General features: G+C 46.4%; 2 protein-coding genes across 4 annotated transcripts in view; both read right to left on the reverse strand.

Annotated features, from left to right (window-relative positions):
- Positions 1 to 2307: 2307 nt before the first annotated feature.
- Positions 2308 to 25542, reverse strand: ufsp1 (UFM1 specific peptidase 1 (inactive)). 2 transcript variants are annotated; one of them, XM_062958167.1, is made up of 2 exons: positions 25407 to 25542; positions 2308 to 3990 (listed from the first exon to the last, which is right to left on the reverse strand). In XM_062958167.1, the coding sequence occupies exon 2, from the start codon at positions 3970 to 3972 to the stop codon at positions 3304 to 3306; it is 669 nt and encodes a 222-aa protein (XP_062814237.1). In that variant the 5' UTR covers positions 3973 to 3990; positions 25407 to 25542; the 3' UTR covers positions 2308 to 3303. The 2 variants fall into 2 exon arrangements, with proteins under 2 accessions (XP_062814237.1, XP_003229504.2); XM_003229456.3 differs by lacking the exon at positions 25407 to 25542 and adding an exon at positions 7643 to 7765.
- Positions 13332 to 26340, reverse strand: part of slc12a9 (solute carrier family 12 member 9) — a 47750-nt gene continuing 34741 nt past the window's right edge. For both annotated transcript variants that reach the window (XM_062958165.1, XM_062958166.1), the window contains exons 13-15: positions 25407 to 25553; positions 21184 to 23598; positions 13332 to 14838 (exon numbers count right to left, since the gene is read on the reverse strand). In XM_062958165.1, coding sequence (XP_062814235.1) covers positions 22682 to 23598; positions 25407 to 25553 — 1064 coding nt within the window. In that variant the 3' untranslated portion in view covers positions 13332 to 14838; positions 21184 to 22681. The remainder of the gene's footprint in view (positions 14839 to 21183; positions 23599 to 25406; positions 25554 to 26340) is intronic.

The raw sequence follows: 26340 nt of genomic DNA on the forward strand, positions 1-26340 counted from the left end.
TGTTGTTAATCGTGATGTCTGATTCTGTTGAATGCGGTTTATATTTTTATTGTGAACAAGTTAGATGTACTGTATTGCTTTTTTGGAGGGCCAGTGTAGCACTGACTGGCCTCTCAGCCTCAGTGCCTGGTTGCTTCTTGCCTGTGATGGTGTTGATTCTTATTGTTGTTGCTGTCATTGTTATTATTGTAATTGTTTTTATTTGGAGGCCAAGTGTGCATGTAGGGATTGGGGAGGTGGATGAGCACTGAATGGCCTTGTAGCCTCAGTGCATGGCTGATTCTTGCCTGTGTAGGTGTTTATTATTAGTGGGTGAGTGGATGGATAGATGAGTGGATGGATAGATAGAGTGGGTGCTCTCCTTGTTTCCTTTATTCCTATGCTTTTTCCTTTCTCTGCTCCGATCCTGAGCTCGGTGATAAGAACACACTGGTCAGAAAGGAGGGTAAATATAACCTGATCAATGGTTTTTCTCTCCCTTTTGCTCTTGGCCTTCCGGGCAGAGAGGGAGGGCTCTTGTCCTTGGCATTCCTTCGCTTCCCTTCCCTCCCTCCTTCCTTCGTTCTATCCGTCCCAGCCTTTCCTGCCTGCGGAGCCATGGAACTGGATCAGTGGGTTGGATAGCGGGGAAAGGGAAAAGGAAGAGGCCTCTAATTGAAATGCATGGACTCCATGCCATGGGGTGCTGGGATTTGTAGTTTGCATCCAATCCAACCCCTTTCTTTCTTTTTGTCATGAAGGAAGACCCCACCCAAACCCCTCAGACAGATGGCCATCCGGTTTAGTTGTGTTGTTATAGTCACAATGCGTTGTTGTGAGTTTTGTGGGTCCGGATTGTGGTTTTGTGGTGTGGTTGTGTTGTTACAACCGAGAGGGAAGGCTTTTGTGTTGTGTTGCAAAGTTTTGTATTTCTAGGGCGTTTAGTGGTGTTGTTATAGTCACGATGCGTTGTTGTGATTTTTGTGGGTCCGGATTGTGGTTTTGTGGTGTGGTTGTGTTGTTATAACCGGGAGGCAAGGCTTTTGTGTTGTGCTGCCAAGTTTCGTATTTCTGGGACGTTTAGATTTGTTGTTATAGTCACTGTGCAAACAACTTTATCCTTTTATATATATAGACTAACTGTTCCCGGCCACGCGTTGCTGTGGCTAGGACTTAATTTTTCTTTTCTTTTTGGTTGTATGAACGTAGAGGCATGGATGAGAGGTTGTGCTTTCAATTTTCAAGGTTGTGGAGCATTTAGTTTAGTTGTTTTGTCCGGTGCCGTGATTCCATTACCCTTTTATATATATATAGATTAACAAAACAGCGTGCACCCCACCTATGTCACTACTCAGCCTATCATCTCTCTTGGCACATGGCACTTAACTTATTATTGTTGGATGCTGTACCTGACTAGCTACTTAACTATTTCTCCTTCACCGGCATGGTCACACTTTACATGGAGATGTGTGTTTTACTAGGGTCTTGCGCAAAAGCATACAAAAGTGTACACAGAGCTCAGTTCCAGCACACTGTTCCTTACATTCCATCTCTGCCAGAAGTAGCACGATCCAGAGACATGGAGTGACTGCACAGAATGGGACCTCATTGGTGGACAACCCCGGACTTTATTCCCATGGGCCCTTTTGCTCAGAAACCTGTTGGTGGACAACCTTGGACTTGATTCCCCTCATCCTTTTTGCTCAAAGTATTAAAATCTCATTTTGGGATACTAGCATTTTCAGTATGGCCTGTCGGGGTCTGTAGCAATGTCGGCATGTTTTTGTTTCCTTGTGCACGGCTTCTCCGACCTGTTTCTTCGTTTCACATGTGTATATTGGCATTTTGGATTGTTAAGATTTGCTGGAACATGTTGACTTGCACTCTTCTTTTGTATGTGGTGTAGGAGCCTATTCTTATTCTTCACCTGTTATTTACGCTTCTGGCATCAAGTTTTTATTTGAAGAAATAACGTCTAGGAACAGATCTGCTTCATGCCATAATATGTACAGTGACCTCTGGCAGTTCTCCAACAAGTTCTGGGGTGAGTTTTCTTTGCTCTTCCATTGTGGCTATATATCTGATTTGCCATTTGTGACAACTCTGAGGAGAGATTTTAAAGAGAAAAACTACTTAATGTCCCATCTTAAATTACATCGTTGTAAACAGCATTTTGCCAAAGCAAGTGAAACAGTAGGTACGATATAAATATAGGACATCGTCCTGCCAAAAGAACATCTTTTAGCAGGGTTTGGTGGGAATACGGGAGTTTCAGCTCAATGTCAGCTCTTGAAAGCTATTGGACTCAAACAGGCTCACACAGGCAGCTCCGTGGAAACGCTTTATTGAGGACCTTCTTTTCAAGATGAAAACGAAGCTGAAACTGGCGTATTCCCACCAAACCCTGAGTATATCCGCCTTCTACCTTCCTACATATCTGTTATATGATCCTTTTCCCAGGCTTGAAAAACCAGAGCTGGCTATAAAACCCATCCCTGGCCAGATGGTCCTTATCATTTAGATCAGGGGTCCCCAAACTAAGGCCCAGGGGCCGGATGCGGCCCATCAAAGCCATTTATCCGGCCCCCACGGCACATGGGAAGAAGGGGGTTGGGCTAAATGACCCAAGAGGTCTCTTCTCTTAAAACCCTTATTATTATTATTATTATTATTATTACTATTATTATTAGAAACACAACAAGATGAGTCCACAGCAGACACTCTGCTGGCTGTTGTATTGGATCATATGTCGGACACTTCCCAAGTGTCTAGGAATGTGTGATGTATCGGCGAATAATGTGTGCAGATCCCAGTAAGGTGGCCTTCTGCAGCTGACAGATGGTAATTTTGTTAGCGCCAATTGTGTTTAAGTGCAGGCCAAGGTCTTTAAGCACTGCACCCAATGTGCCGATCACCACTGGGACCACCTTGACTGGCTTGTGCCAGAGTCTTTGTAATTCGATCTTTAAATCCTCATATCGTGTCAGCTTTTCCAGTTTTTCCAGTCTTTTTTATTATTATTATTGTTATTATTATTATTATTAATTCTTGCTCAGTTGCCAACTATAGTCCGGCCCTCCAACGGTCCGAAGGATCGTGACATGGCCCCCTGTTTAAAAAGTTTGGAGACCCCTGATTTAGATTATCTCCCTCCCGCCATTGCTCTGGCAGGACGTGGAGAGTACAGTTGTTATGAATGCTGGGCTATCACGTCCTGACACTTTCTCCTTTTCACCTCCACTTTCCATCCCAAAGCATTATCCCCTTGTTTGTGTTGATGGCATTTATGTTTAGTACTGTATGTTGAGGAATTGCTCCTCGGTTTCACAAGGGAGGAGACCCTTTTGTCCAGAACTGGGGGAGGCAGAGGTTGTAGAAGGAGCTCTCCTCAAAGGACTCGAGTCCCCTCCAAGAAACCCAGCCTCTCGTCTGCAACTCTCCCTTTGGGAGGGAGCCGGCCCTGCCGTAATAGTGCGGGTCCAGAACCAGGAGGTGATGCCCGGTGGGGCCGGAGCAGACGCCCAGCAACCCCTTGGAGGAGTTGTCTCGGTCCCCTCCCATCATGATGGGACCCCCGCCCCCCTGGAAATGGCCGTACAAGGCCTCCAGCTCCCTCTCCAGCTCCCGGCCACAGGGCACGTGGACCAGCTTGCCCGGGACGGCATAGAAGTGGTCCAGGCACAAAGCCGCTTCCACGGTGCCGATCCAGTCCTTGGAGCCGGCAAAGGACGGGGGCTTGTCCCCCATCTCCACCAGGGAGTCCTGGATCTCCTTCACCGAAGGCACCGGGCGAGGATTGACACGTTGCTGGTCGGCCAAAGACACCAGCCAGGAGCACAGTGTCTGCAGCGTCCGGTAGCCACATCCCCAGCCGCGGTCATCCACGCCATCGCAGCCGTAGTGGAAGTAGAGGCAGGAGCCGGAGACGAGGGCCACGCGATGAGGAGAGCCGGGAAAGGACAGGCCTCGATGGACATCCGACAGCAAGGACATCTTCCTCAAGAGGCAGGCCTGCAAGTTGAGAAGGAAAGAACGGACTATATATTGGGCCGGGCTGTGGCGCAGCTGGCTAGTAACCAGCTGCAATAAATCACTACTGACGGAGAGGTCATGAGTTCAAAGCCCGGGTCGGGTTAAGCCCCCGACCATTAAATAACCCGGCTTGCTGTTGACCTATGCAGCCCCGAAAGACAGTTGCATCTGTCAAGTAGGGAAATTTATGCGGGAGGCTAATTTAACTAATTTACAACACCATAAAACTGCCAGCAAAACATGAGGAAAGGAATGAGGAAGTACAGCCACTAGTGGACGGTGAAGCAACAGCTCCCCCTGTGGCCGGAATCGTGAAGCTGGAAAAATGTTAAATGCCTCTGTGTCTGTCTATACTGTATGTTGTTTGTCTGTTGGCATTGAATGTTTGCCATATATGTGTTCATTGTAATCCGCCCTGAGTCCCCTTCGGGACTTATAAATAAATATTGTATAAATACTGTAAATAAATAAATAAACTGTATAAATACTGTAAATAAATATAGAAGCAGAGAATCTCAGAGTTGGCGCCAAGGGTCACCTAGTCAACCCTGTCTGCATTCTAGGCAGAAACACACAATCCAAGCCCTCCCAACAGATAGTCATCTCCCCAGGGAGATCAAGCAGGCACCCACCTTGGTAGCCTTTAAAAAAGATCTGAAAACTTGGTTCTTCCAGTGTGCTTTCAACAGCTGATCACAAGAATTAATTTCCTCAGTACTGATATGACTGGGCCTGATTCACTGTTTTTTGTTGTTGTTGTTTTTGCCCTAATCTGGTAATTACCACCCTCATTTATCCTACCTCAATTTCCCCCCTTTTTATTACAGCACTTTATTTACTACATCAGATTTTAACCCATGCATTTTGCGCCACTGCCCTGTTTTTCACTATTTTAACCTGCGAATTGTTTCTTATCTGGCGGTTTTACTTATGATTATATTGATGTTAAAATGCTAATCTATGTAATGTTATAGGTCTATAGTGTTCATTTTATTGTAAATGTACTTTATGTACTGATTTTACATTTTAAATTTATATGTTGTAATTTATATTGTATTTTTAAAAGTTTTAATTGTCTTTTGATACTGATTTTGTACGGGCATCAGAGTTGGACTTAATGGCCCAAGGGTCTCTTCCAACCCTCTTTACTATTATTTTATTTTATGACACAGCAAACAAAATAGATATGCTGGATTTCATTTCACAAAATCACAAGTCAAACACTTCCCAAGTGTGATGTATTTTCGGATGATGCGTGCAGATCCCAGTAGGGTTGTTGTTGTTGTTATATGACACAGCAAACAAGATAGATATGCTGGATTTCATTTCACAAAATCACAAGTCAAACACAAGTGTCTAGGACTGTGTGATGTATTTTCTGATGTATTTTCGGATGATGCGTGCAGATCCCAGTAGGGTGGCCTTTTGCAGTTGGAAAATCGTAATTTTGTCAATGTCTATTGTTTCCAAATGCCGGCTGAGATCTTTTGGCACGGCACCCAGTGTGCCCATCACCACCAGGACCACCTGTACTGGTTTCTGCCAGAGTCTTTGAAGTTCAATCTTGAGGTCCTGAGAGCGGCTGAGTTTTTCCTGTTGTTTTTCATCAACGCGACTGTCACCTGGGATGGCAACATCAATGATCCAAACCTTTTTCTTTTCCACAACTGTGATGTCTGGTGTGTTGTGTTCCAGAACTTTGTCAGTCTTGATTGGGAAGTCTCACAGTATCTTTGCGTATTCATTTTCCAAGATTTTTGCAGGTTTCTGATCCCACCAGTTCTTAACTGCAGGGAGGTGATACTTGAGGCATAAGTTCCAATGAATCATTTGGGCCACACAGTTGTGCCTCTGTTTGTAGTCTGTCTGTGCAATTTTCTTACAGCAGCTGAGGATATGATCAATGGTTTCGTCGGTTTCCTTGCACAGTCTGCATTTTGGGTCATCAGCTGATTTTTCGATCTTGGCCTTAATATTAATTATTATTATTATTAATTATCATTATTATTATCATTATTACTATTATTGTATGACACAGCAAACAAGATAGATATGCTGGATTTCGTTTCTCAAAATAACAAGTCAAACACTTCCCAAGTGTCTAGGACTGTGTGACGTATTTTCGGATGATGCGTGCAGATCCCAGTAGGGTGGCCTTTTGCAGTTGGCAGATCGTAATTTTGTCAATGTCTATTGCAGGGGTCCCCAAACTAAGGCCCGGGGGCCGGATGCGGCCCATCAAAGCCATTTATCCGGCCCCCACGGCACAAGGGCAGAAGGGGGTTGGGCTAAATGACCCAAGAGGTCTCTTCTCTTAAAACCCTTATTATTATTATTATTATTATTATTATTATTATTATTATTGCTATTATTATTAGAAACACAACAAGATGAGTCCACAGCAGACACTCTGCTGGCTGTTGTATTGGATCACACGTCGGACACTTCCCAAGTGTCTAGGAATGTGTGATGTATCGGCGAATAATGTGTGCAGATCCCAGTAAGGTGGCCTTCTGCAGCTGACAGATGGTAATTTTGTTAGCGGCGATTGTGTTTAAGTGCAGGCCAAGGTCTTTAAGCACTGCACCCAATGTGCCGATCACCACTGGGACCACCTTGACTGGCTTGTGCCAGAGTCTTTGTAATTCGATCTTTAAATCCTCATATCGTGTCAGCTTTTCCAGTTTTTCCAGTCTTTTTTATTATTATTATTGTTATTATTATTATTAATTATTGCTCAGTTGCCAACTATAGTCCGGCCCTCCAACGGTCCGAAGGATCGTGACATGGCCCCCTGTTTAAAAAGTTTGGAGACCCCTGGTCTATTGTTTCCATTATTATTATTATTATTATTAATTATTGCTCCGTTGCCAACTATAGTCCGGCCCTCCAACGGTCCGAAGGATCGTGACATGGCCCCCTGTTTAAAAAGTTTGGAGACCCCTGGTCTATTGTTTCCATTATTATTATTATTATTATTAATTATTGCTCAGTTGCCAACTATAGTCCGGCCCTCCAACGGTCCGAAGGATCGTGACATGGCCCCCTGTTTAAAAAGTTTGGAGAACCCTGGTCTATTGTTTCCATTATTATTATTATTATTATTATTATTATTATTTGTGGAGTGGCCCCATGGAGTCTAGTTTTCTTAGCCAGGGTATTTCTATCCGCTCTTTCTTCCGAAATAGGGTCTATGGCCCCTTGGCGGTCTCCCATCCGAGTCCGAACCAGGGCTGGGCCTGCTTCAGTCCAGGACCAGGTTGGATTTTGGAGATTGTTGTTGTGAGTGACTGATCTGCACAGGTATATACACCTGTCATGAGGCAGAGAGTAAACAGACATCCCCATCTAGGGCTAACCGGCTGCTAAATGGGCCCAAGGAGCCAAAGTGTTGATGACAGGGTTGTTGTATGGCCATGTTCCAGAAGCAGCAGCACTCTCTCCTGACGTTTCGCCCACCCCTAGGGCAGGCATCCTCAGCCTCAGGCCCCCCGGCTGAGGGGGAAAAGGAAGGGGCCTGAGGCTGAGGATGCCTGCCCTAGAGGCGGGCGAAACGTCAGGAGAGAGTGCTGCTCCTGGAACCCAAAAGTAGAGCAGCTGGGGCAATCTGGCTTATTTTTCTCGCACCCACCTCCTCCTTCTCCTCCTCCGTCCACCTGGCCTGAAAGGAAGTTCCCACCATAGAGAGAGAGGCCCTTCCTCTTAAGGCTCCCTTCCCACTTTCCGGAAGTGACGTCACGAAGCCGCGGCAGCCATCTTTAGCCAGGGCACTGGCTTTCCCGGAAGCCGTGTGAACGAACAGCCAATGGGATTGGAGGAGGACGCCAAAAGGAAAGGAGATTTTTTAAAAAGACAGGTCGGGTGATTTTTTATGGTGTCGTAAATTAGCCTCCCCACATATAAGTGGTACCTAAATTTCCTACTTGATATCTGAAATCTCTCTCCTTGACGAAAAGCATTCCTAGATATAAGAAAAGGGCACAGTAGCACAGTATAGAACTGGGCTATATTAATTAATTAATATATTAATAATTATTAATTAATCAGCCCCAGAGGGTTTTTAATAATCTATCCTGTATTTACAGTAGAGTCTCACTTATCCAACACTTGCTTATCCAACGTTCTGGATTATCCAACGCATTTTTGTAGTCGATGTTTTCAATAAATTGTGATATTTTGGTGCTAAATTCGTAAATATAGTAATTACTACATAGCATTACTGTGTAATGAACTACTTTTTCTGTCAACTTTGTTGCATAACATGATGTTTTGGTGCTTGATTTGTAAAATCATAATGTAATTTGATGTTTAATAGGCTTTTCCTTAATCCCTCCTTATTATCCAACATATTTGCTTATCCAACGTTCTGCCGGCCCGTTTACGTTGGATAAGCGAGACTCTACTGTATTACGATTTTACCATTTATGTGTTTTAAATGCAATTTTTTATCCTGTATTTTTGTTTTAATTGATATATTGTATTACTGTTTTATCTTTTTATAATGTGATTTGTATTATGTTGCCCATATTTTGTCCTATGTTGTTTGGGCCTTTGCCCCATATAAGCTGCCCCGAGTCCCCGTGGGGAGATGGTGGCGGGGTATAAATAAAGTTTTAGTATTATTATATTATATACTTCTAATTCAGGCCTGGTCCAACTTGGTCCCTCCAGGTATTTTGGACTTCCAAAAAATTCCTAACAGAGTCATCTTTAAATATTTGAAAAGATATCATAAGGAAGATGGAGCAAGCATGTTTCTGGGTTCAAATGACAGAAAAGGAGATTCTGCCGGGACATTAGGAAGAACTTCCTGACCATGAGAGCTGTTCAACAGTGGAACTCTCTGCCTCAGAATCTGACAAGGGACTCCGACTGTTGTCGACCGCGTTTAGGGGATCGGGCCCTTAAGGAGAGACCCGATCCGGTCCTGAGAGAACGGACCTTGGCGAAGCCAAAAGGAGAATTACGAGCCGCAATACAACCTGAAGCCGAAATGAAGAAGGTCCGCCAAAGTTGAAGGAAAATCCGCCAAGGAGTCTTTATTGAGCAATTCAGCTGAAGAGGACTCTAGTAGCGATCATTCGGTCTACTAGTAGTACCATACAATCAAAATAAAGCCATATTTATACAAAATTTCAGTCTGACAGCCCTTTGAATTTCCCGCCCTGCTTCCCCGCCTATCTGATCGTTGATAGGCTAGAAGGTTGAACGAGGCGGGCTTTCGCTTCCCGCCTCGTTTCGTTGGCCCAATAGGAAGCTGCCTTTTGTCTCTACTCGGGCCAATCAGGAAAGAGAAGGCGGGAGTTATCGAAACAATGAGGTGACGGGACAGGAACTAGCGGATTAAGTCCTGCTAGACCGATTTCTAAAGGGTGCTTAATTTATTAATGGCAGCAATCAAGGGTGTCCGGGTTTCTGTCACGTATACAGATTTTAGATATGCCTTGGGGTGTCAGAGATGGAAGCAAAGATGGGTGGTGATGAGCCATATTGACAGGCTCTGCAGGGCGCCTTCCTGAGGTGTCCTGGATTTTCCTTTGGGTGAGATATGACAATGTTTGCCTTGGGGCGAATCTCCTTTAGGTCAACACTCCGAATTCGGTGACTCAAGCCCTATATTGTCCATGCAATTTGAATTTGATTGAATTTAGCGGTGGCAGATTATCCTTTTGTTTTTGGGAAGGGAAGCCTGGGTCATAGGAAATGGGATAGGTTCTGGGGTTCATGTTGAGTTCAAAATATTTCCTATTTGATTTCATGATTTGACAATTATATGAAATAAAATGAAAAATAAAATAAAGTTGGAATATAAACCATGCTGGGAAAAATACATATTTTCCGGGGATCCCAAAGAGTACAAATACATATAGGCAGATAGATAGATTTCATGGAAATGAGGGAGAATCCATAAAAGTGAGTTACATTGCATAAAGGGGAATCATGAATGATATAAACAATTGAAAATATTTGATAAGAACAAAGTTCATAACATCTGGAGAACCCAGCATGGAAATTCATAAAAGTGGAGTTTTAGCAGCATGATTTCACAATTCATGAAGTTGTTATCTCTTGCCTCAGAGTGCAGGGATAATCCACAGTAAACTCCAGTAAAAAGTCTCAATCACCTTCTACTATAAATATATGGAATATAGAACATAAAGTCTTGATTTTTGAACTATCTTTTACAAAGTCCTGGGGGGGAGGGTGGTCACCTCGATCACACTACTGTGGAAGCTTCAGAAAACAGGCCATCTGTTTCCATGCAAGAAAACACACAATCAAAAAGTTTGCTTGTGCTTTTCCTGCATGGTAGTCGAGAGTCGGTCTCTTCTAACTCTTGGATTCTATGATTTGCCTCCCTCCTTTAGTAGTAAAATGTGGGCTAGATAAAACTACGGTTAGGTGGATCTGCAATTGGCTAAGCGAATGAACCCAATGCGTCGTCTTCATCCCCTCCCCTCTTCTCTTCAACATCTACATTAGACCCCTTGCTAGTTTGGTTCGGAGTTTCGGCCTAGACTGCTATCAATATGCGGACGACACCCAACTCCTTCTGCGCTTGGAGCCTGGAGCAACGTCAATACCAGACCATTTCACCTTCTGTCTGGAGGCTCTGTCGAACTGGCTACGTGCTAGGAGACTGAAGGTGAACCCGGCGAAGGCTGAGATTCTCTGGCATGACCGCTCGACTGGTCTGACCCACTTGCTCCCCAGCTTCGATGGTGCTGCCCTATCTCCTTCACCTTCCGTTAAGAGCCTGGGTGTCGTTTTAGATTCGCAGCTGACAATGGAAGCTCAGGTCGCTGCTGCCAGCAAACAGGCCTTTTTCCACCTACGACAAGCGAGGCAACTGGCACCTTATCTATCTGATGAGGTGCTGGGAACGGTCATCCAGGCCACGGTCACGTCTAGGCTGGACTATTGCAACGCCCTGTATGTTGGCCTTCCGATGTCCACGACCCGGAAGCTCCGTATTGTTCAGAATGCGGCAGCCAGGCTACTCACAAGAACACCCATGAAATGCCACATAACACCAGGGCTGCAGCATCTGCATTGGCTTCCAACAGATTACCGTGGTCTATATAAGATGCTAGTTCTGACCTTTAAAACTCTTTACGGCCAGGGCCCATCGTACCTTAGGGACCGTCTCTCCTTCTCCCATCATCGGAGGTCGCAACGACCATACCAACGAGACTTACTTTATGTACCGGGTCCTAGAGAAGTGCACTTGGAGAGGACCAGGCGCAGAGCTTTTTCTGTTTCTGCCCCTGCCTTATGGAAGGCCTTGCCGCCCTATATGAGAGCCATGCGTGAGTTGGAACCTTTTACCCTCGCACTCAAGACCTGGCTCTTTACTAGAGCTTTTAATCTATGTTAATTTTATCAATATTTGTATGTATGAATTTTTATCCTTTACAATTTAGCTTGTAAATCGCCTAGAGCATCGTGGATGGAGGGCAATTAATAAGTAATTAGATGATGATGATGATGATGATGATGATATTGGAAAGAAGTCACGAGTGGAGTGCCGCAGGGCTCCGTCCTGGGCCCGGTTCTGTTCAACATCTTTATTAACGACTTAGACGAAGGGTTAGAAGGCACGATCATCAAGTTTGCAGATGACACCAAACTGGGAGGGATAGCTAACACTCCAGAAGACAGGAGCAGAATTCAAAACGATCTTGACAGACTAGAGAGATGGGCTGAAACTCACAAAATGTCAGCCTCACATCAATACCAGGCAAAATTCTGGAAAAGATCATTAAGGAAGTGGTCTGCGAACACTTAGAAACAAATGCGGTCATTGCTAATAGTCAACACGGATTTACCAAAAACAAGTCATGCCAGACTCATCTGATCTCTTTTTTCGATAGAGTTACGAGTTGGGTCGATACAGGGAATGCTGTGGATGTAGCGTACCTGGATTTCAGTAAGGCCTTCGACAAAGTCCCCCACGACCTTCTGGCAAACAAACTAGTAAAATGTGGGCTACACAAAACTACGGTTAGGTGGATCTGTAATTGGCTAAGCGAACGAACCCAAAGGGTGATTCTCACCAATGCGTCGTCTTCATCATGGAAAGAAGTGACAAGTGGAGTGCCACAAGCAGGGCTCCGTCCTGGGCCCGGTTCTGTTCAGGATCTTTATTAACGACTTAGACGAAGGGTCAGAAGGCACGATCATCAAGTTTGCAGACGACACAAAACTGGGAGGGATAGCTAACACTCCAGAAGACAGGAGCAGAATTCAAAACGATCTTGACAGACTAGAGAGATGATTGGCCGAAACTCACAAAATGAATCTCAACAGGGACAAATGCAAGAGACTTCACTTCGGCAGAAAAAATGGAAATCAAAGAGACAGAATGGGGGACGATGCCTGGCTAGACAGCAGTGTGTGCGAAAAAGACCTTGGAGTCCTCGTGGGGAACCAGTTAAACATGAGCCAACAATGTGATGCGGCTGCTAAAAAAGCCAATGGGATTCTGTCCTGCATCAAGAGGGGAATAGCGTCTAGATCCAGGGAAGTCCTGCTCCCCCTTATTCTCTTCTGCCTTGGTCAGACCACACCTGGAATCACCCTGTGTCCAATTCTGGGCACCACAGTTGAAGGGAGATGTTGACAAGCTGGAAAGCGTCCAGAGGAGGGCGACTAAAATGATTAAGGGTCTGGAGAACAAGAATCCCTATGAGGAGCGGCTTAAAGAGCTGGGCATGTTTAGCCTGCAGAAGAGAAGGCTGAGAGGAGACATGATAGCCATGTACAAATACGTGAAGGGAAGTCATAGGGAAGAGGGAGCAAGCTTGTTTTCTGCTGCCCTGCAGACTAGGACACAAGGGAACAAGGGCTTCAAACTACAGGAAAGAAGATTCCACCTGAACATCAGGAAGAACTTCCTCACTGTGAGAAGGGCTGTTCACCAGTGGAACTCTCTGCTCCGGGCTGTGGTGGAGGCTCCTTCTTTGGAGGCTTTTAAGCAGAGGCTGGATGGCCATCTGTCGGGGGTGCTCTGAGTGCGATTTCCTGCTTCTTGGCAGAATGGGGTTGGACTGGATGGCCCATGAGGTCTCTTCCAACTCTGCTATTCTATGATTAACTGTTGAGTTTTATATTGTTTGTTGCCTGGGCTTGGTCCCATGTAAGCCGCCCTGAGTCCCCTCGAGGAGATGGGGCGGGGTATAAAAATAAAATTATTATTATTATTATTATTGACAGAGTCCTCCCTTTATCCTCCCCAAAAAAAAGCAGCCAGGGCTTGATTGCGTGGCCCGTTCCCCATCTTTCCCATGAAAACAGAGCCGCTCACAACACCGCAGGGGTTCAAATAAGTCTCACTTTTATTGCCCACTTCCATTAAAAAGTAGAAATCGCCTGCCTTTTCCCCACTACCGAGTTAGTGTTAGTCTCAAAGTGGCAGCCGGACTCCCCGAAACGAGGAAACCGCAGCGGCCCATTCACACAAAACCCACCCACTCTCACAAACTCCCCCTCCCCCCTATCGAACCCCAATAAATGAAACATTTAATTTGCTCGTTAAGGATTAGTCCAAGCACCTCCCGGGGGGGGGGGGATTTTGTATTTGGAGGCAACTATTAGAGACCCCCCTCCTTTTTCAGAACTGCTGTTAGCAAAGTTAAGGGAAGACAAGGTTGTTCTACCTTTTGTTCCAGAAGCAGCAGCACTCTCTCCTGACGTTTCACCCACCCTTAGGGCAGGCATCCTCAGCCTCAGGCCCCTTCCTTTTCCCCCTCAGCCGCTTAAGCGGCTGAGGGGGAAAAGGAAAGGGCCTGAGGCTGAGGATGCCTGCCGTAGAGGTGGGCAAAACGTCAGGAGAGAGTGCTGCTGCTTCTGGAACATGGCCATACATACAACCCTGTGGATCCCGGCCATGAAAGCCTTCGACAACTTAAGGGAAGACGCTAGAAAAATGACAGGCTGGGGAAATTAATGGAAACCTCCCTCCTTTCCTCCTGAGGCGCACATGATTTTGCAAGAATGAAGCCAAAATGGACAAGAAACAGGGTTTTCTCTGAGGCCGCTCCCAAATCTGTCCATCTATGTGAAAATCCCGTATCTGTCCGTCAAAACAAGATGGACATTCATTTCTGGAGGATCTCAGAGTTTGGGAAACTTTATGGACTGCAACTCCCCAAATCCACTGCTTTGAAAAATCTGGACTTGGGAACCATAGTAAACAAGGCCAGATATTGTCATAACTTGGACAAGTGCTTTTAGTTATTTATTTTTGGAGGATCTCACAGTTTGGGAAACTTCATGGACCAACTCATCAAATCCACTGCTTTGAAAAATCTGGACCTGGGAACTGTAGTAAACAAGGCCAGCTATTGTCATAATTTGGACAAGTGCTTTTAGTTATTTATTTTTGGAGGATCTAATGTTTTGGGAAACTATTCATGGATTAACTCCCCAAATCTACTGCTTTGAAAAATCTGGACCTGGGAACCATAGTAAACAAGGCCAGATATTGTCATAATTTGGACAAGTGCTTTTAGTTATTTATTTTTGGAGGATCTAATGTTTTGGGAAACTATTCATGGACTAACTCCCCAAATCTACTGCTTTGAAAAATCTGGACCTGGGAACCATAGTAAACAAGGCCAGATATCGTCATAACTTGGACAAGTGCTTTTAGTTATTTATTTTTGGAGGATCTCACGGTTTGGGAAACTTCATGGACCAACTCCCCAAATCCACTGCTTTGAAAAATCTGGACCTGGGAACTGTAGTAAACAAGGCCAGCTATTGTCATAATTTGGACAAGTGCTTTTAGTTATTTATTTTTGGAGGATCTAATGTTTTGGGAAACTATTTGTTATGATTGAGCCTCATGGCTCTGTTACTGACAGACGTGGGCGTAAGACTCCTCGAGAGTCAGATACTCTCGAGGAGCGAGAGAGAAAAAGACTGCGAGACATATTTGCAGCACCATCTGACGAGGAGTCTTTCGAAGGGTTTACGGAGAGAATGGAGGAGGGGCTGGTTAGCTCAGAGGAGGATGAGATGGATTGGACTCGGGTAAGGGAGGAAGTGGGTGCCACTGGCCATGATGGGACAGAAGATGAATGGGGACCTTCAGGATTAGACCCATGGTTTAGCTGGAGGGATGGGACGGGATCCACAGCTGGAGATGCTGTTGGGCGTAGTCAGAGGTGTTCCAGCTCTGACGAGGAAAGTGATGAGGAAACGCCCGGGTTAAGGAGGACAGCTGACAGTGATGAAGATTTGTAACTGGCATAAAATGGGGCTTGGGAGCAATTGCAAATTGCGTTGGGCAAGGTAATCTGGGCAAACGCTTGGGATCCGTGTGTGTGTGGGACGCTTCCCTGAAGACTTGTGTGCTTTCCTGTGCTGTGACGTAAGTTGATTGGAATCCAGGGTCAGACGGCGGGAGGGATTGTGTGGGCATTTGTTTGTGCAAACCTGTGCTTACTCTTATTAGCTTGACCCTCCGTCGTCTTCTTGACGGACGCCATCTCCTGCTTTGAGAACTCGGACTGAACTGACCACGGCTTGTCTTCCCCCCTTCTTGGACTTGGAAAAACTACAAACGTCTGCTTCTGGCTTTGATCTACGGAACGGAACTGGTCTACTCAACTGCTACAATCCTTGGCTGATTTACTCGTGTTGGAGATCCTGTCTGCTGTGTGTGTGGGGGAGCGACGCAAGTTACTCTAAGCACAGTGTTGGCAGCAGAGAGGAATCTGCTGCCAATTAGTTGCATTCTTTGTATCTTTTGTTCCTTGGCTTTCGTTTCGTTTATACCCAGGCTGAAGCAAGCAGTTTGTTTTTACCCGGATTAAACTCCGGTTTAATCCGGTTTATCTTTTGAACATTTACTTTTGCCCCTTTTTGCTCCTAAAGGCAAAAACTGCCTGGCCCTTGTGTTTTACGGGCATTTTTGAGTTCTGTAATCTAATAAACTCTGTTACTTTGAATCTTGTGGCGTTCTGTCCTTGACAGATTGCCCAACGCCCATAAAAAGTTTATTGCAGCAATAAACCCGTCAGGAAGACGATGGATGAGTTAAGGGCCAAAGTAGACCAATTGCAAACGGCTTTTACCGTTATCCAAACAGCTCAGGCTGTGAAAGGACATGTTTTGACTCCTGAACGCTTTGACGGAACCAGGTGCAAGTTGCCAACCTTTTTGGCACAAGTGGAGCTTTATTTTTCTCAGCTCAGTGCTCATGCTTTTCCTACAGACACTAGCAAGGTGGCCTTTATTTTGAGTTTGTTGACCGGTCCCGCAGGACAATGGGCCACTAATTTAATTTTGGGAAATGACCCAGTCAAGGACAATTTGAATAATTTCAAAAAGTTGTTAACTGATACTTTTGGGGATCCTCTCCGCACGGAGAACGCTGGGTGGGCTCTGTATCGGTTGAAACAGGGAAAGGGGACTGTTTTGGATTACTTAAATAAGTTTAACCTGTATCGCCACCAGCTGGATTGGGGGGAAAATGCATTCATGCTTTTATTTACTGCCGGGTTAAGTGATATGCTCCAGGATGAATTAGCACGCTTGGAGCCGGCTGAAAGCTGGGACGCCTTAGTAGCTAAGGTGCTGCGTTTAGACGCAAGGTTCGAGGCTCGTAAACACTCAAAAGCAATGTGTGCGCCACCCATGCATGTAACCAGGGCACCTGTGGTGATGGGGGAAGAGCCCATGGAGCTTGGGGTCTTTAAAAAGCTGTCTACAGAGGAAAAGAGCCGTAGGAGGCAGCTGGGCTTGTGTTTGTACTGTGGGAATGCTGGGCATTTTGCCAAAAATTGTAATGTGAAACCTTCCCAGCTTTCGGGAAAAGGCCAGCCCTAGTGCGACGTGAGTCCAACGCACTAGGGCTCCTCAAGCAGTCAACTGAGGGGAGGAAGCATGTTTTCGTACCCATTACATTATCTGTTGGGGGAAGGGAACTTGTTTCTACTTTGGCACTGCTGGACTCAGGGGCTACGGTCTCCTATGTAGATATTGAGTTTGCTAAGAAGCATGGCATTCCTAGAGTGCGCAAGGCATGCGACGTGTGGGTGGAAGGAGCAGATGGGAGACTGCTGGAGACTGGGGTGGTTAACCATGAAACCTCAGCAGTAACGTGGGAGGTGCAGGGAGTAACGGGAACGTTTGTGTGGGATATTACGAGCTTGCCTAGATATGATGTGATCCTGGGGATGGATTGGCTAGCTGTAGTAAACCCACATGTAGATTGGGCAACACGTAAAGTGATCTTAAAGAGGCAGGATTGTTGCACTCTAAATGTTACTCATTCTGATATGGAGGGAGTGCCTGCTGAGTATGGGGAGTTCTCTGATGTATTTTGTAAAAGAGAAGCAGACAAATTACCACCGCACAGGCCATATGATTGCGCCATCAAGTTGGCAGAAGGTGCGAAACTGCCAGCAGGGAGGCTGTATGCCTTGACTGTACCGGAAAGGCAAGCTTTGCGGGAGTTTCTAGATGAAAATTTAGCCAAGGGGTTTATTCGCCCATCTAGTTCTCCAACTGCGGCACCGGTATTCTTTGTAGCCAAAAAGACTGGGGAACTTAGGTTGGTCTGCGATTATCGGATCCTAAACAAATACACCATTCGGGATAGGTACCCGCTGCCTTTAATCTCGGAACTGTTATCAAGGGTGCAAGGGGCTAAGGTCTTTACCAAGCTTGACCTGCGGGGGGCCTATAACTTAATCCGTATACGGGAAGGGGATGAATGGAAGACGGCATTTAACACGTGTTTCGGATGCCACGAGTTCCGAGTCATGCCTTTTGGGCTTTGTAATGCTCCTGCGGTATTCCAGAGGTTCATGAACGATGTGTTCAGGGACCTAATTGACCAATTTTTAGTGATTTATTTGGATGATATCTTGATTTTTTCTAAGGACGAGAAAGAACATCGTCAACATGTCAAGCAGGTTCTGCACCGACTGCGGGCTAATGGGCTTTTCGCCAAGGCTTCCAAGTGCGTCTTTCATGTGCCTGAAGTGGAGTTCCTAGGTCATGTAGTGTCAGGTAGGGAACTTAAAATGGACCCACATAAGGTTGACGCCGTCAACTCATGGCAGGAGCTGAAGACTAAGAAGGATGTACAAAGGTTCTTGGGTTTCGCTAATTACTACCGGGAGTTTATTCCGAATTTTGCAAAGCTCACGGTACCTTTGACGCAGCTTCTGCGCAAGAAACAGCCATTTGTGTGGGGGCGGGAAGCTCACGAGGCGTTTCTACAACTAAAGTCTAGTTTTCAATCGGACAACATACTAACCCATCCTGATGTTGACAGACCGTTCGTGGTAGAAGCGGACGCTTCTAGCTACGCGTTGGGGGCTGTATTGTCTCAGAAGGATTCCTCAGGGACCTTGCGTCCTTGTGGATTTTACTCGCGGCAACTAACACCCTTCGAGCAGAACTATACCATATGGGAGAAGGAGTTGTTGGCGATTAAGGTGGCGTTTGAGGTGTGGCGGCACTGGCTTGAAGGGGCACGGCACCAGATCGTGGTCAGATCTGATCACAAGAACTTAGAGCACTTGCAAACAGCAAAGAAGTTAAACCAGCGTCAAATCCGCTGGGCTTTGTTTTTCTCCAGGTTTAACTTCAAGGTGCAGTTCGTGGAGGGGAAGGCAAACTTGCGGGCCGATGCTTTATCCCGCAAGCCGGAATTTAAGACCAATGAGCAGGTAGTATGTCAGACCATCTTGCCTACTGCCTCTCTGTGTGTTGTAGATAATGAGCTTGGGTTACATGACCAGATCCTTGAGGCTCAGAAGGATGATGTATGGACTCAGGAGCAACTGATGCTGCTCTCTGCAGGTAACCGTACCATACTGCCGCATCTCCAGGATCAAGACGGGGTATTGGTGCGTAGGGGGCAGGTTTACGTACCAGTAGGGACCCTCAGGTTGGAGGTGATTAGAGCCCACCATGACGAACCCATGGCTGGGCACTTTGGCAGGTTCAAGACCGTACAGCTTATCACCAGGAGCTACTGGTGGCCAAAGATGCGGCAAGACATTCTGCGCTTTTGTGACAGCTGCGCCGTTTGTCAGCAGAGTAAGACGCCTGTTGGGCGCCCTAGAGGGTTGTTATCGTCTTTACCTGTTCCGGAGAGGCCATGGCAAATCATTTCCATGGATTTTATTTCAGATTTGCCTAAGTCTGGGGGTTATACTTGTATTTGGGTGGTGGTGGATTTATTTAGTAAACTGGCTCATTTTATTCCTTGTTCAACCATTCCGGCGGCCCCTACGTTGGCCTTACTATTTACAAAGCACATCTATCGTTTGCACGGAGCACCCGAGGTGATTATTTCAGATAGGGCTCCGCAATTTGTGTCACGCTTTTGGAAACACTTCCATGAGTGTTTGGGGACTAAGTTAAACGTGTCTTCAGCTTTCCATCCGCAAACGGATGGACAGTCGGAACGGGTTAATGGGCTCTTAGAGCAGTATCTGCGTTGTTTTTGTTTAGATCAACCCACGGCTTGGGTAAAGTGGTTACCGGTGGCGGAATTTGCTTACAACAATGCGGTGCACACGTCTAGTCAGCATACGCCATTTGAGCTAACTTATGGTTTTCACCCACGGGGAGGTGTGGCGCCGTCGACCAATGTGGTCTCTTCGGACCCTGTGTACCGCTCTTCGGAAATGGCTGCATTGCATGATGTTGCCCGTCGCTTACTGTTGGAAGCTAAGGCAACGCAGAAGACTCAGGCTGACCGCCACAGGCAGGCAGGGGAGGAGTTGGAAGAAGGGGATTTGGTGTGGTTATCTTCCAAACATATTAAACAGGCTGGGGGAAAGTTTGCGCCTCGGTATTTGGGTCCCTTTCCTATCGTTAAAAAGATTTCTTCTGTTGCGTTTCGTTTGCGTTTACCGTCTAGTTTAAAGGTCCATCCAGTCTTTCATCGTTCGCTGTTGAAACTTGATACCTCTAGTCGTCGTGGTGCTATAGCGGAGGGTATCACTGCCACTTCTCCGCCATCGGGGGAGGAGGCCTTTGTGAGAGGGGATAGTGTTATGATTGAGCCTCATGGCTCTGTTACTGACAGACGTGGGCGTAAGACTCCTCGAGAGTCAGATACTCTCGAGGAGCGAGAGAGAAAAAGACTGCGAGACATATTTGCAGCACCATCTGACGAGGAGTCTTTCGAAGGGTTTACGGAGAGAATGGAGGAGGGGCTGGTTAGCTCAGAGGAGGATGAGATGGATTGGACTCGGGTAAGGGAGGAAGTGGGTGCCACTGGCCATGATGGGACAGAAGATGAATGGGGACCTTCAGGATTAGACCCATGGTTTAGCTGGAGGGATGGGACGGGATCCACAGCTGGAGATGCTGTTGGGCGTAGTCAGAGGTGTTCCAGCTCTGACGAGGAAAGTGATGAGGAAACGCCCGGGTTAAGGAGGACAGCTGACAGTGATGAAGATTTGTAACTGGCATAAAATGGGGCTTGGGAGCAATTGCAAATTGCGTTGGGCAAGGTAATCTGGGCAAACGCTTGGGATCCGTGTGTGTGTGGGACGCTTCCCTGAAGACTTGTGTGCTTTCCTGTGCTGTGACGTAAGTTGATTGGAATCCAGGGTCAGACGGCGGGAGGGATTGTGTGGGCATTTGTTTGTGCAAACCTGTGCTTACTCTTATTAGCTTGACCCTCCGTCGTCTTCTTGACGGACGCCATCTCCTGCTTTGAGAACTCGGACTGAACTGACCACGGCTTGTCTTCCCCCCTTCTTGGACTTGGAAAAACTACAAACGTCTGCTTCTGGCTTTGATCTACGGAACGGAACTGGTCTACTCAACTGCTACAATCCTTGGCTGATTTACTCGTGTTGGAGATCCTGTCTGCTGTGTGTGTGGGGGAGCGACGCAAGTTACTCTAAGCACAGTGTTGGCAGCAGAGAGGAATCTGCTGCCAATTAGTTGCATTCTTTGTATCTTTTGTTCCTTGGCTTTCGTTTCGTTTATACCCAGGCTGAAGCAAGCAGTTTGTTTTTACCCGGATTAAACTCCGGTTTAATCCGGTTTATCTTTTGAACATTTACTTTTGCCCCTTTTTGCTCCTAAAGGCAAAAACTGCCTGGCCCTTGTGTTTTACGGGCATTTTTGAGTTCTGTAATCTAATAAACTCTGTTACTTTGAATCTTGTGGCGTTCTGTCCTTGACACTATTCATGGATTAACTCCCCAAATCTACTGCTTTGAAAAATCTGGACCTGGGAACCATAGTAAACAAGGCCAGATATTGTCATAATTTGGACAAGTGCTTTTAGTTATTTATTTTTGGAGGATCTAATGTTTTGGGAAACTATTCATGGACTAACTCCCCAAATCTACTGCTTTGAAAAATCTGGACCTGGGAACCATAGTAAACAAGGCCAGATATCGTCATAACTTGGACAAGTGCTTTTAGTTATTTATTTTTGGAGGATCTCACGGTTTGGGAAACTTCATGGACCAACTCCCCAAATCCACTGCTTTGAAAAATCTGGACCTGGGAACTGTAGTAAACAAGGCCAGCTATTGTCATAATTTGGACAAGTGCTTTTAGTTATTTATTTTTGGAGGATCTAATGTTTTGGGAAACTATTCATGGATTAACTCCCCAAATCTACTGCTTTGAAAAATCTGGACCTGGGAACCATAGTAAACAAGGCCAGATATCGTCATAACTTGGACAAGTGCTTTTAGTTATTTATTTTTGGAGGATCTCACGGTTTGGGAAACTCTTCATGGACCAACTCCCCAAATCTACTGCTTTGAAAAATCTGGACTGGGGAACCATAGTAAACAAGGCCCGATATCGTCATAACTTGGACAAGTGCTGTTAGTTATTTCTGTTATTATTATTATTGGCCTATTGGAAGATTTGGCTTTCTTTGAATCAAGGCAATGTGAGTTAAGAAAACGGAGCAAGACACCATTCACCTCCTCTTTTCTTTGTTCTGCTTAAGGAATGAAGGCATGAGAATGGTCTTACTCTAGATGTAAGAGGAACCACAAAGCCAAAAGCTCCAGAATTGGGCACATTTCTTAAGAATCCGCCACCAAGATGAGGAGAGACAGCCTTTTTTCTCCTCCGAGAGATACCCAGTGGAAGGAAGAGCCATGCTCTCTGGAACTAATGAGCAAAATAATATGAAAAAAGAAACAGATTTAAAGAGAAGTCCTGCAAAGCAAGGCTGGAAGGTATTGAAGGCCCCCCTTGGCCCCAGACGTGAGAAAACTGTGTTGTCCTGCAACCAGATCCAAAGCTCAGTGATTTCTGCTACGATGCCAGGCCGTGGAAGGCATAGATCATGTCCCAAACCAAGGGACAAAGAGACCCATCTCACAGCATGGGAAGCTCTTCTTCGTCCAACTGAAATGTCTGGACCAAACCAAGGTTTGTGAAGCACTTTGTAACAGCCGAAAGCCATGGCTCTCCAAAGCATCCCCCAAATGGGTTCTCGGTGAAGTCTGCTGCAAAGACAAGGCACCCTTTCTTTCCCTCTCCTCCGTTTCCAAACGCAGCAGAACGTTTCTTTTGACCACACAGAGGTTTCGCCCCAGAAGGCAAATCCGTCTTTGGAAGAATCCTGGAGGGAGGGAGGAATGGAGGGAAGACTCCGACTCCCACAATCCGCCAAAGGGAAACCTGGGAGTTGTCGTTCCAGGCCCGTCCCTCAGAGCTCGGTGCAGGTGACGGGGGTGAGGCCGTGGATGAGCAAGGTGGGGCCCAGGTCCGTGGTCAGGATCCGCAGCTGCTCCAGGTAGCGCTCGTACTGCGCGGTGTCGGCGGGGGGCCGCGGCAGGTAGAGGAAGCGCACGGCCGTCTGCCCCCCCTGCTTCCGCACCAGGCTGTTGACGGAGGACAGGTACTCGTCCGTCACGTGGAACGTGGTGGCCGCGTTGAGGAAGGTCTCCCCGTCGTGCGGGGGGGACGAGTCCTCCGTCTCAGAGGGCTGCTGTTGATGGAGTCCGTTGAGGGCCACCACCTGGTCCCAGGTGACAATCTTGATGGTGGCCTTGATGCGCAGCTTGGTCAGCAGCTCCCGCAGCTTCTCCTCCTTGCCCACCCAGCCCACGTCGCCGGACTCCACGCAGAGGAAGATGCGCAGCCGGGCGGCCTTCCAGGAGCTGACCATGGTCAGGATGCAGGCCATCTGGAGCAGGAAGAGGCTGCAGATGTCCACGTAGGTCGGGGTGTGGGGCCGCAGCAGGTTCAGGGGCCACACGTCGATGTAGCGCCCCTCAAAACGCCGCTTGGAGGAGCTGGAGGAGGAGGAGGAGGAAGAGGAGGAGGAGGAGGAGGAGGGCGAGGAAGGCTGGTCCTTCTCCAAGAGGTGGAAGTAGCGCGCCAGGCACACGTTCTTGTGCATCTTCACCGCGTCCGAGATGATGGCCACGTACTCGGCCGGGCTCAGGGCCCGAGGACTCTCCGCCGGGCGCACGGGGGGGAAATGGGCCTGCAGGGCCGCCAGGTCCACCCCGAACTCGTCGTTCTCCCGCGCCTGGATGAAGGCCGGGTCTTGGAGGAAGTAGTCTTCCGGGACACAGTCATCGTAGAAGCCCAGGACCAGCGTGTTGGGTTTCATGCCACCTGCCCACAAGGAAGAAAGAGGTGAACCCAAGGGCTGGACCTGCGAGGAGCTATTCTGTGTTCAATGGGAAAACTGGGAGAACCAGACAAAGGCGGCCTTGGGTTGAGGATTGCCTCCTTACAAGAAGATATGGCGTTCAAGACCAGCATGCCCTCAAGTCATCATGGGTAGTGGCCTTAAACAATGAGATGGCTAAAATTGGCCTTCCTTTACAATTTTTGAATGATCTAGGACAGTGATGGCCAACCTATGACACGCGTGTCAGCACTGACACGCCTAGCCATTTGTGCTGACACGCTGCCGCATGCAGATTGATTGGATGACTAATGTCTTTTGTGGCCAAATTTGGTGTGATTTGGTCCAGTGGTTTTGTTGTTTACTCCATGGGAATTATGCACATTACATATATATACATATACATATATTAATTCTATTATTATTCTATTATTATTGTAGTATATTATTATATTATTACTATTATATTATTCTTATATTATTCATTATTCATGACTACATTGAAACTACAATAGAGAGAAGTCAGCGTGGAAATTGCAAGAGGTACCATAGATTGTTGTACATGGAAATAATGCTAGTAAATTGTTTTTGATTTATTAAATACAGTTATATATTACAATTATATATTTTTGTTATTTAAACTATATATATTGTGACATTATGGTTTTTTTCTCAAAGTGACACACTACCCAAGTCATGCTAGGTTTTTTGGTGAATTTTGACACACCCAAGTGCAAAAGGTTGCCCATCATTGATCTAGGATCTAGGGCAAAACAAGTGCTCATGCAACGCACTCATGATATCTATGCTCAATTGGACCTAGCAAGTATAGGTAGGTCTTCTGCCACAAAGTTTTTCGCCTCCCACAAAATGAATATTCATTTAGAACACTATCTGACTATTCCAGTTCCGTTACCCTTAAGAAGTATATAGACCAGAGCCAGGTTTGAACGACTCAGTATTATGATGCAAACTGGTCGCTACTGTAACATCCCAAGAAATGAGAGATTTTGTGTCTGGGTAGAACAAATAGTGGAAGATATCGAACATTTTTTGATTGACTGCCCAGCATATGCTGAACTTCGACACAGATATTTTCATCCATTACTAACTATCTATCGGGCTGTGGCGCAGGCTGGAGAGCAAGCCAGCTGTAACCAGCTGCAATGAATCACTCTGACCAGGAGGTCATGAGTTCGAGGCCTGCTCGGAGCCTATGTTTGTCTTGTCTTTGTTCTATGTTAAAAAGGCATTGAATGTTTGCCTTATATGTGTAATGTGATCCGCCCTGAGTCCCCTTCGGGGTGAGAAGGGCGGAATATAAATGCTGTAAATAAATACATAAATAAATCTAAGTTTAGGTCCCCCAACAGAAATGATCTTTTGACATTCCTTTTACAAGGATGAGAAAGATCCACCATAATCAGAGTCAGCCTTTTTATCCTGAAAGCTATCAAGAAAAGAGCACATTTCCTGAAAAAAGAATCAGGAAAATAAGATTTTGACGGCAAACAGAAGGTCAGCTGCTGTCCTCCCATCCTTTTTGCCTTGTTTTTTTTTATTTGTGTTGCACTTTGAAATGGTCATATGACTGGTCAAACAAATAAATTATTATGTATTATGTATTAGAACTCACATGGTACAAGAAGATCTGTACGGACAGGGCTTGAAAAATATCCTTTTTGGACTACCCTCCCCAGAATCCCCCAGCCAGCACAGTCCTAATGAAAGTCTAAGCTCCTTGGTTCTGTCCCGAAGGGCTCACCCTACTTCCCAGCTCACCCATCCTCACCCAGTCCGGTGATGCGCAGGAGGTGCTGCGTCCCTTGCCGGACCGACGGGGAGAGGGTCAGGTCCACAAAGGCCTTGATGTTCAGCTTGTCCACCAGGCTCAGCCAGAAGTTATAATGGGCCTGGATGGGGTCAGAGGGCATGGTATCTGTAGGAAGGAGACACAAACAAGCGCATAGAAGGTCTCTTGTGAACTGGGTCTAGTTAGTCCGTTAATGGGAGACTACTACCACCAAGGAGCATGCCAAGGGTTTCCAGAATTTGCTAGGAAAGAATCCTGCTTGAATTGTCTGGATATGTCACAGCTGCCAGCAAGAGCTGACCACACTGGAATAAACGGACCCCCTGACACAATACGAAGGCAAATTCTTATTTTCCCCCCACATACAGCCCCCTTGCAGAGCTCAAAACCGCCTAAGCTCTGCGAGTGCAGCATTTTTCCGAATGAAGCAGAGAGTGTTTGAGGATCATGACATCCGTAGAGACACCAAGGTGCTTGTTTACAAATCCATTCCCCTCCCAACCCTGCTCTACACCTGAGGAACGTGGACGGTCTACAGACGACACTGAAATACAACACTGCCTGAGCTCTGCGAGTGCAGCATTTTTCCGTATGAAGCAGAGAGTGTTTGATGACCGGGACATCCGTAGAGAGACCAAGGGGCTTGTATACAAATCCATTCCCCTCCCAACCCTGCTCTACGCCTGTGAAACGTGGACGGTCTACAGACGACACTGAAATACAACACTGCCTGAGCTCTGCGAGTGCAGCATTTTTCCGTATGAAGCAGAGAGTGTTTGATGACCGGGACATCCGTAGAGAGACCAAGGGGCTTGTTTACAAATCCATTCCCCTCCCAACCCTGCTCTACGCCTGTGAAACGTGGACGGTCTACAGACGACACTGAAATACAACACTGCCTGAGCTCTGCGAG

Source organism: Anolis carolinensis, chromosome 6 (genome assembly GCF_035594765.1).
Source record: "Anolis carolinensis isolate JA03-04 chromosome 6, rAnoCar3.1.pri, whole genome shotgun sequence".
Taxonomy (NCBI): Eukaryota; Metazoa; Chordata; class Lepidosauria; order Squamata; family Dactyloidae; genus Anolis; species Anolis carolinensis.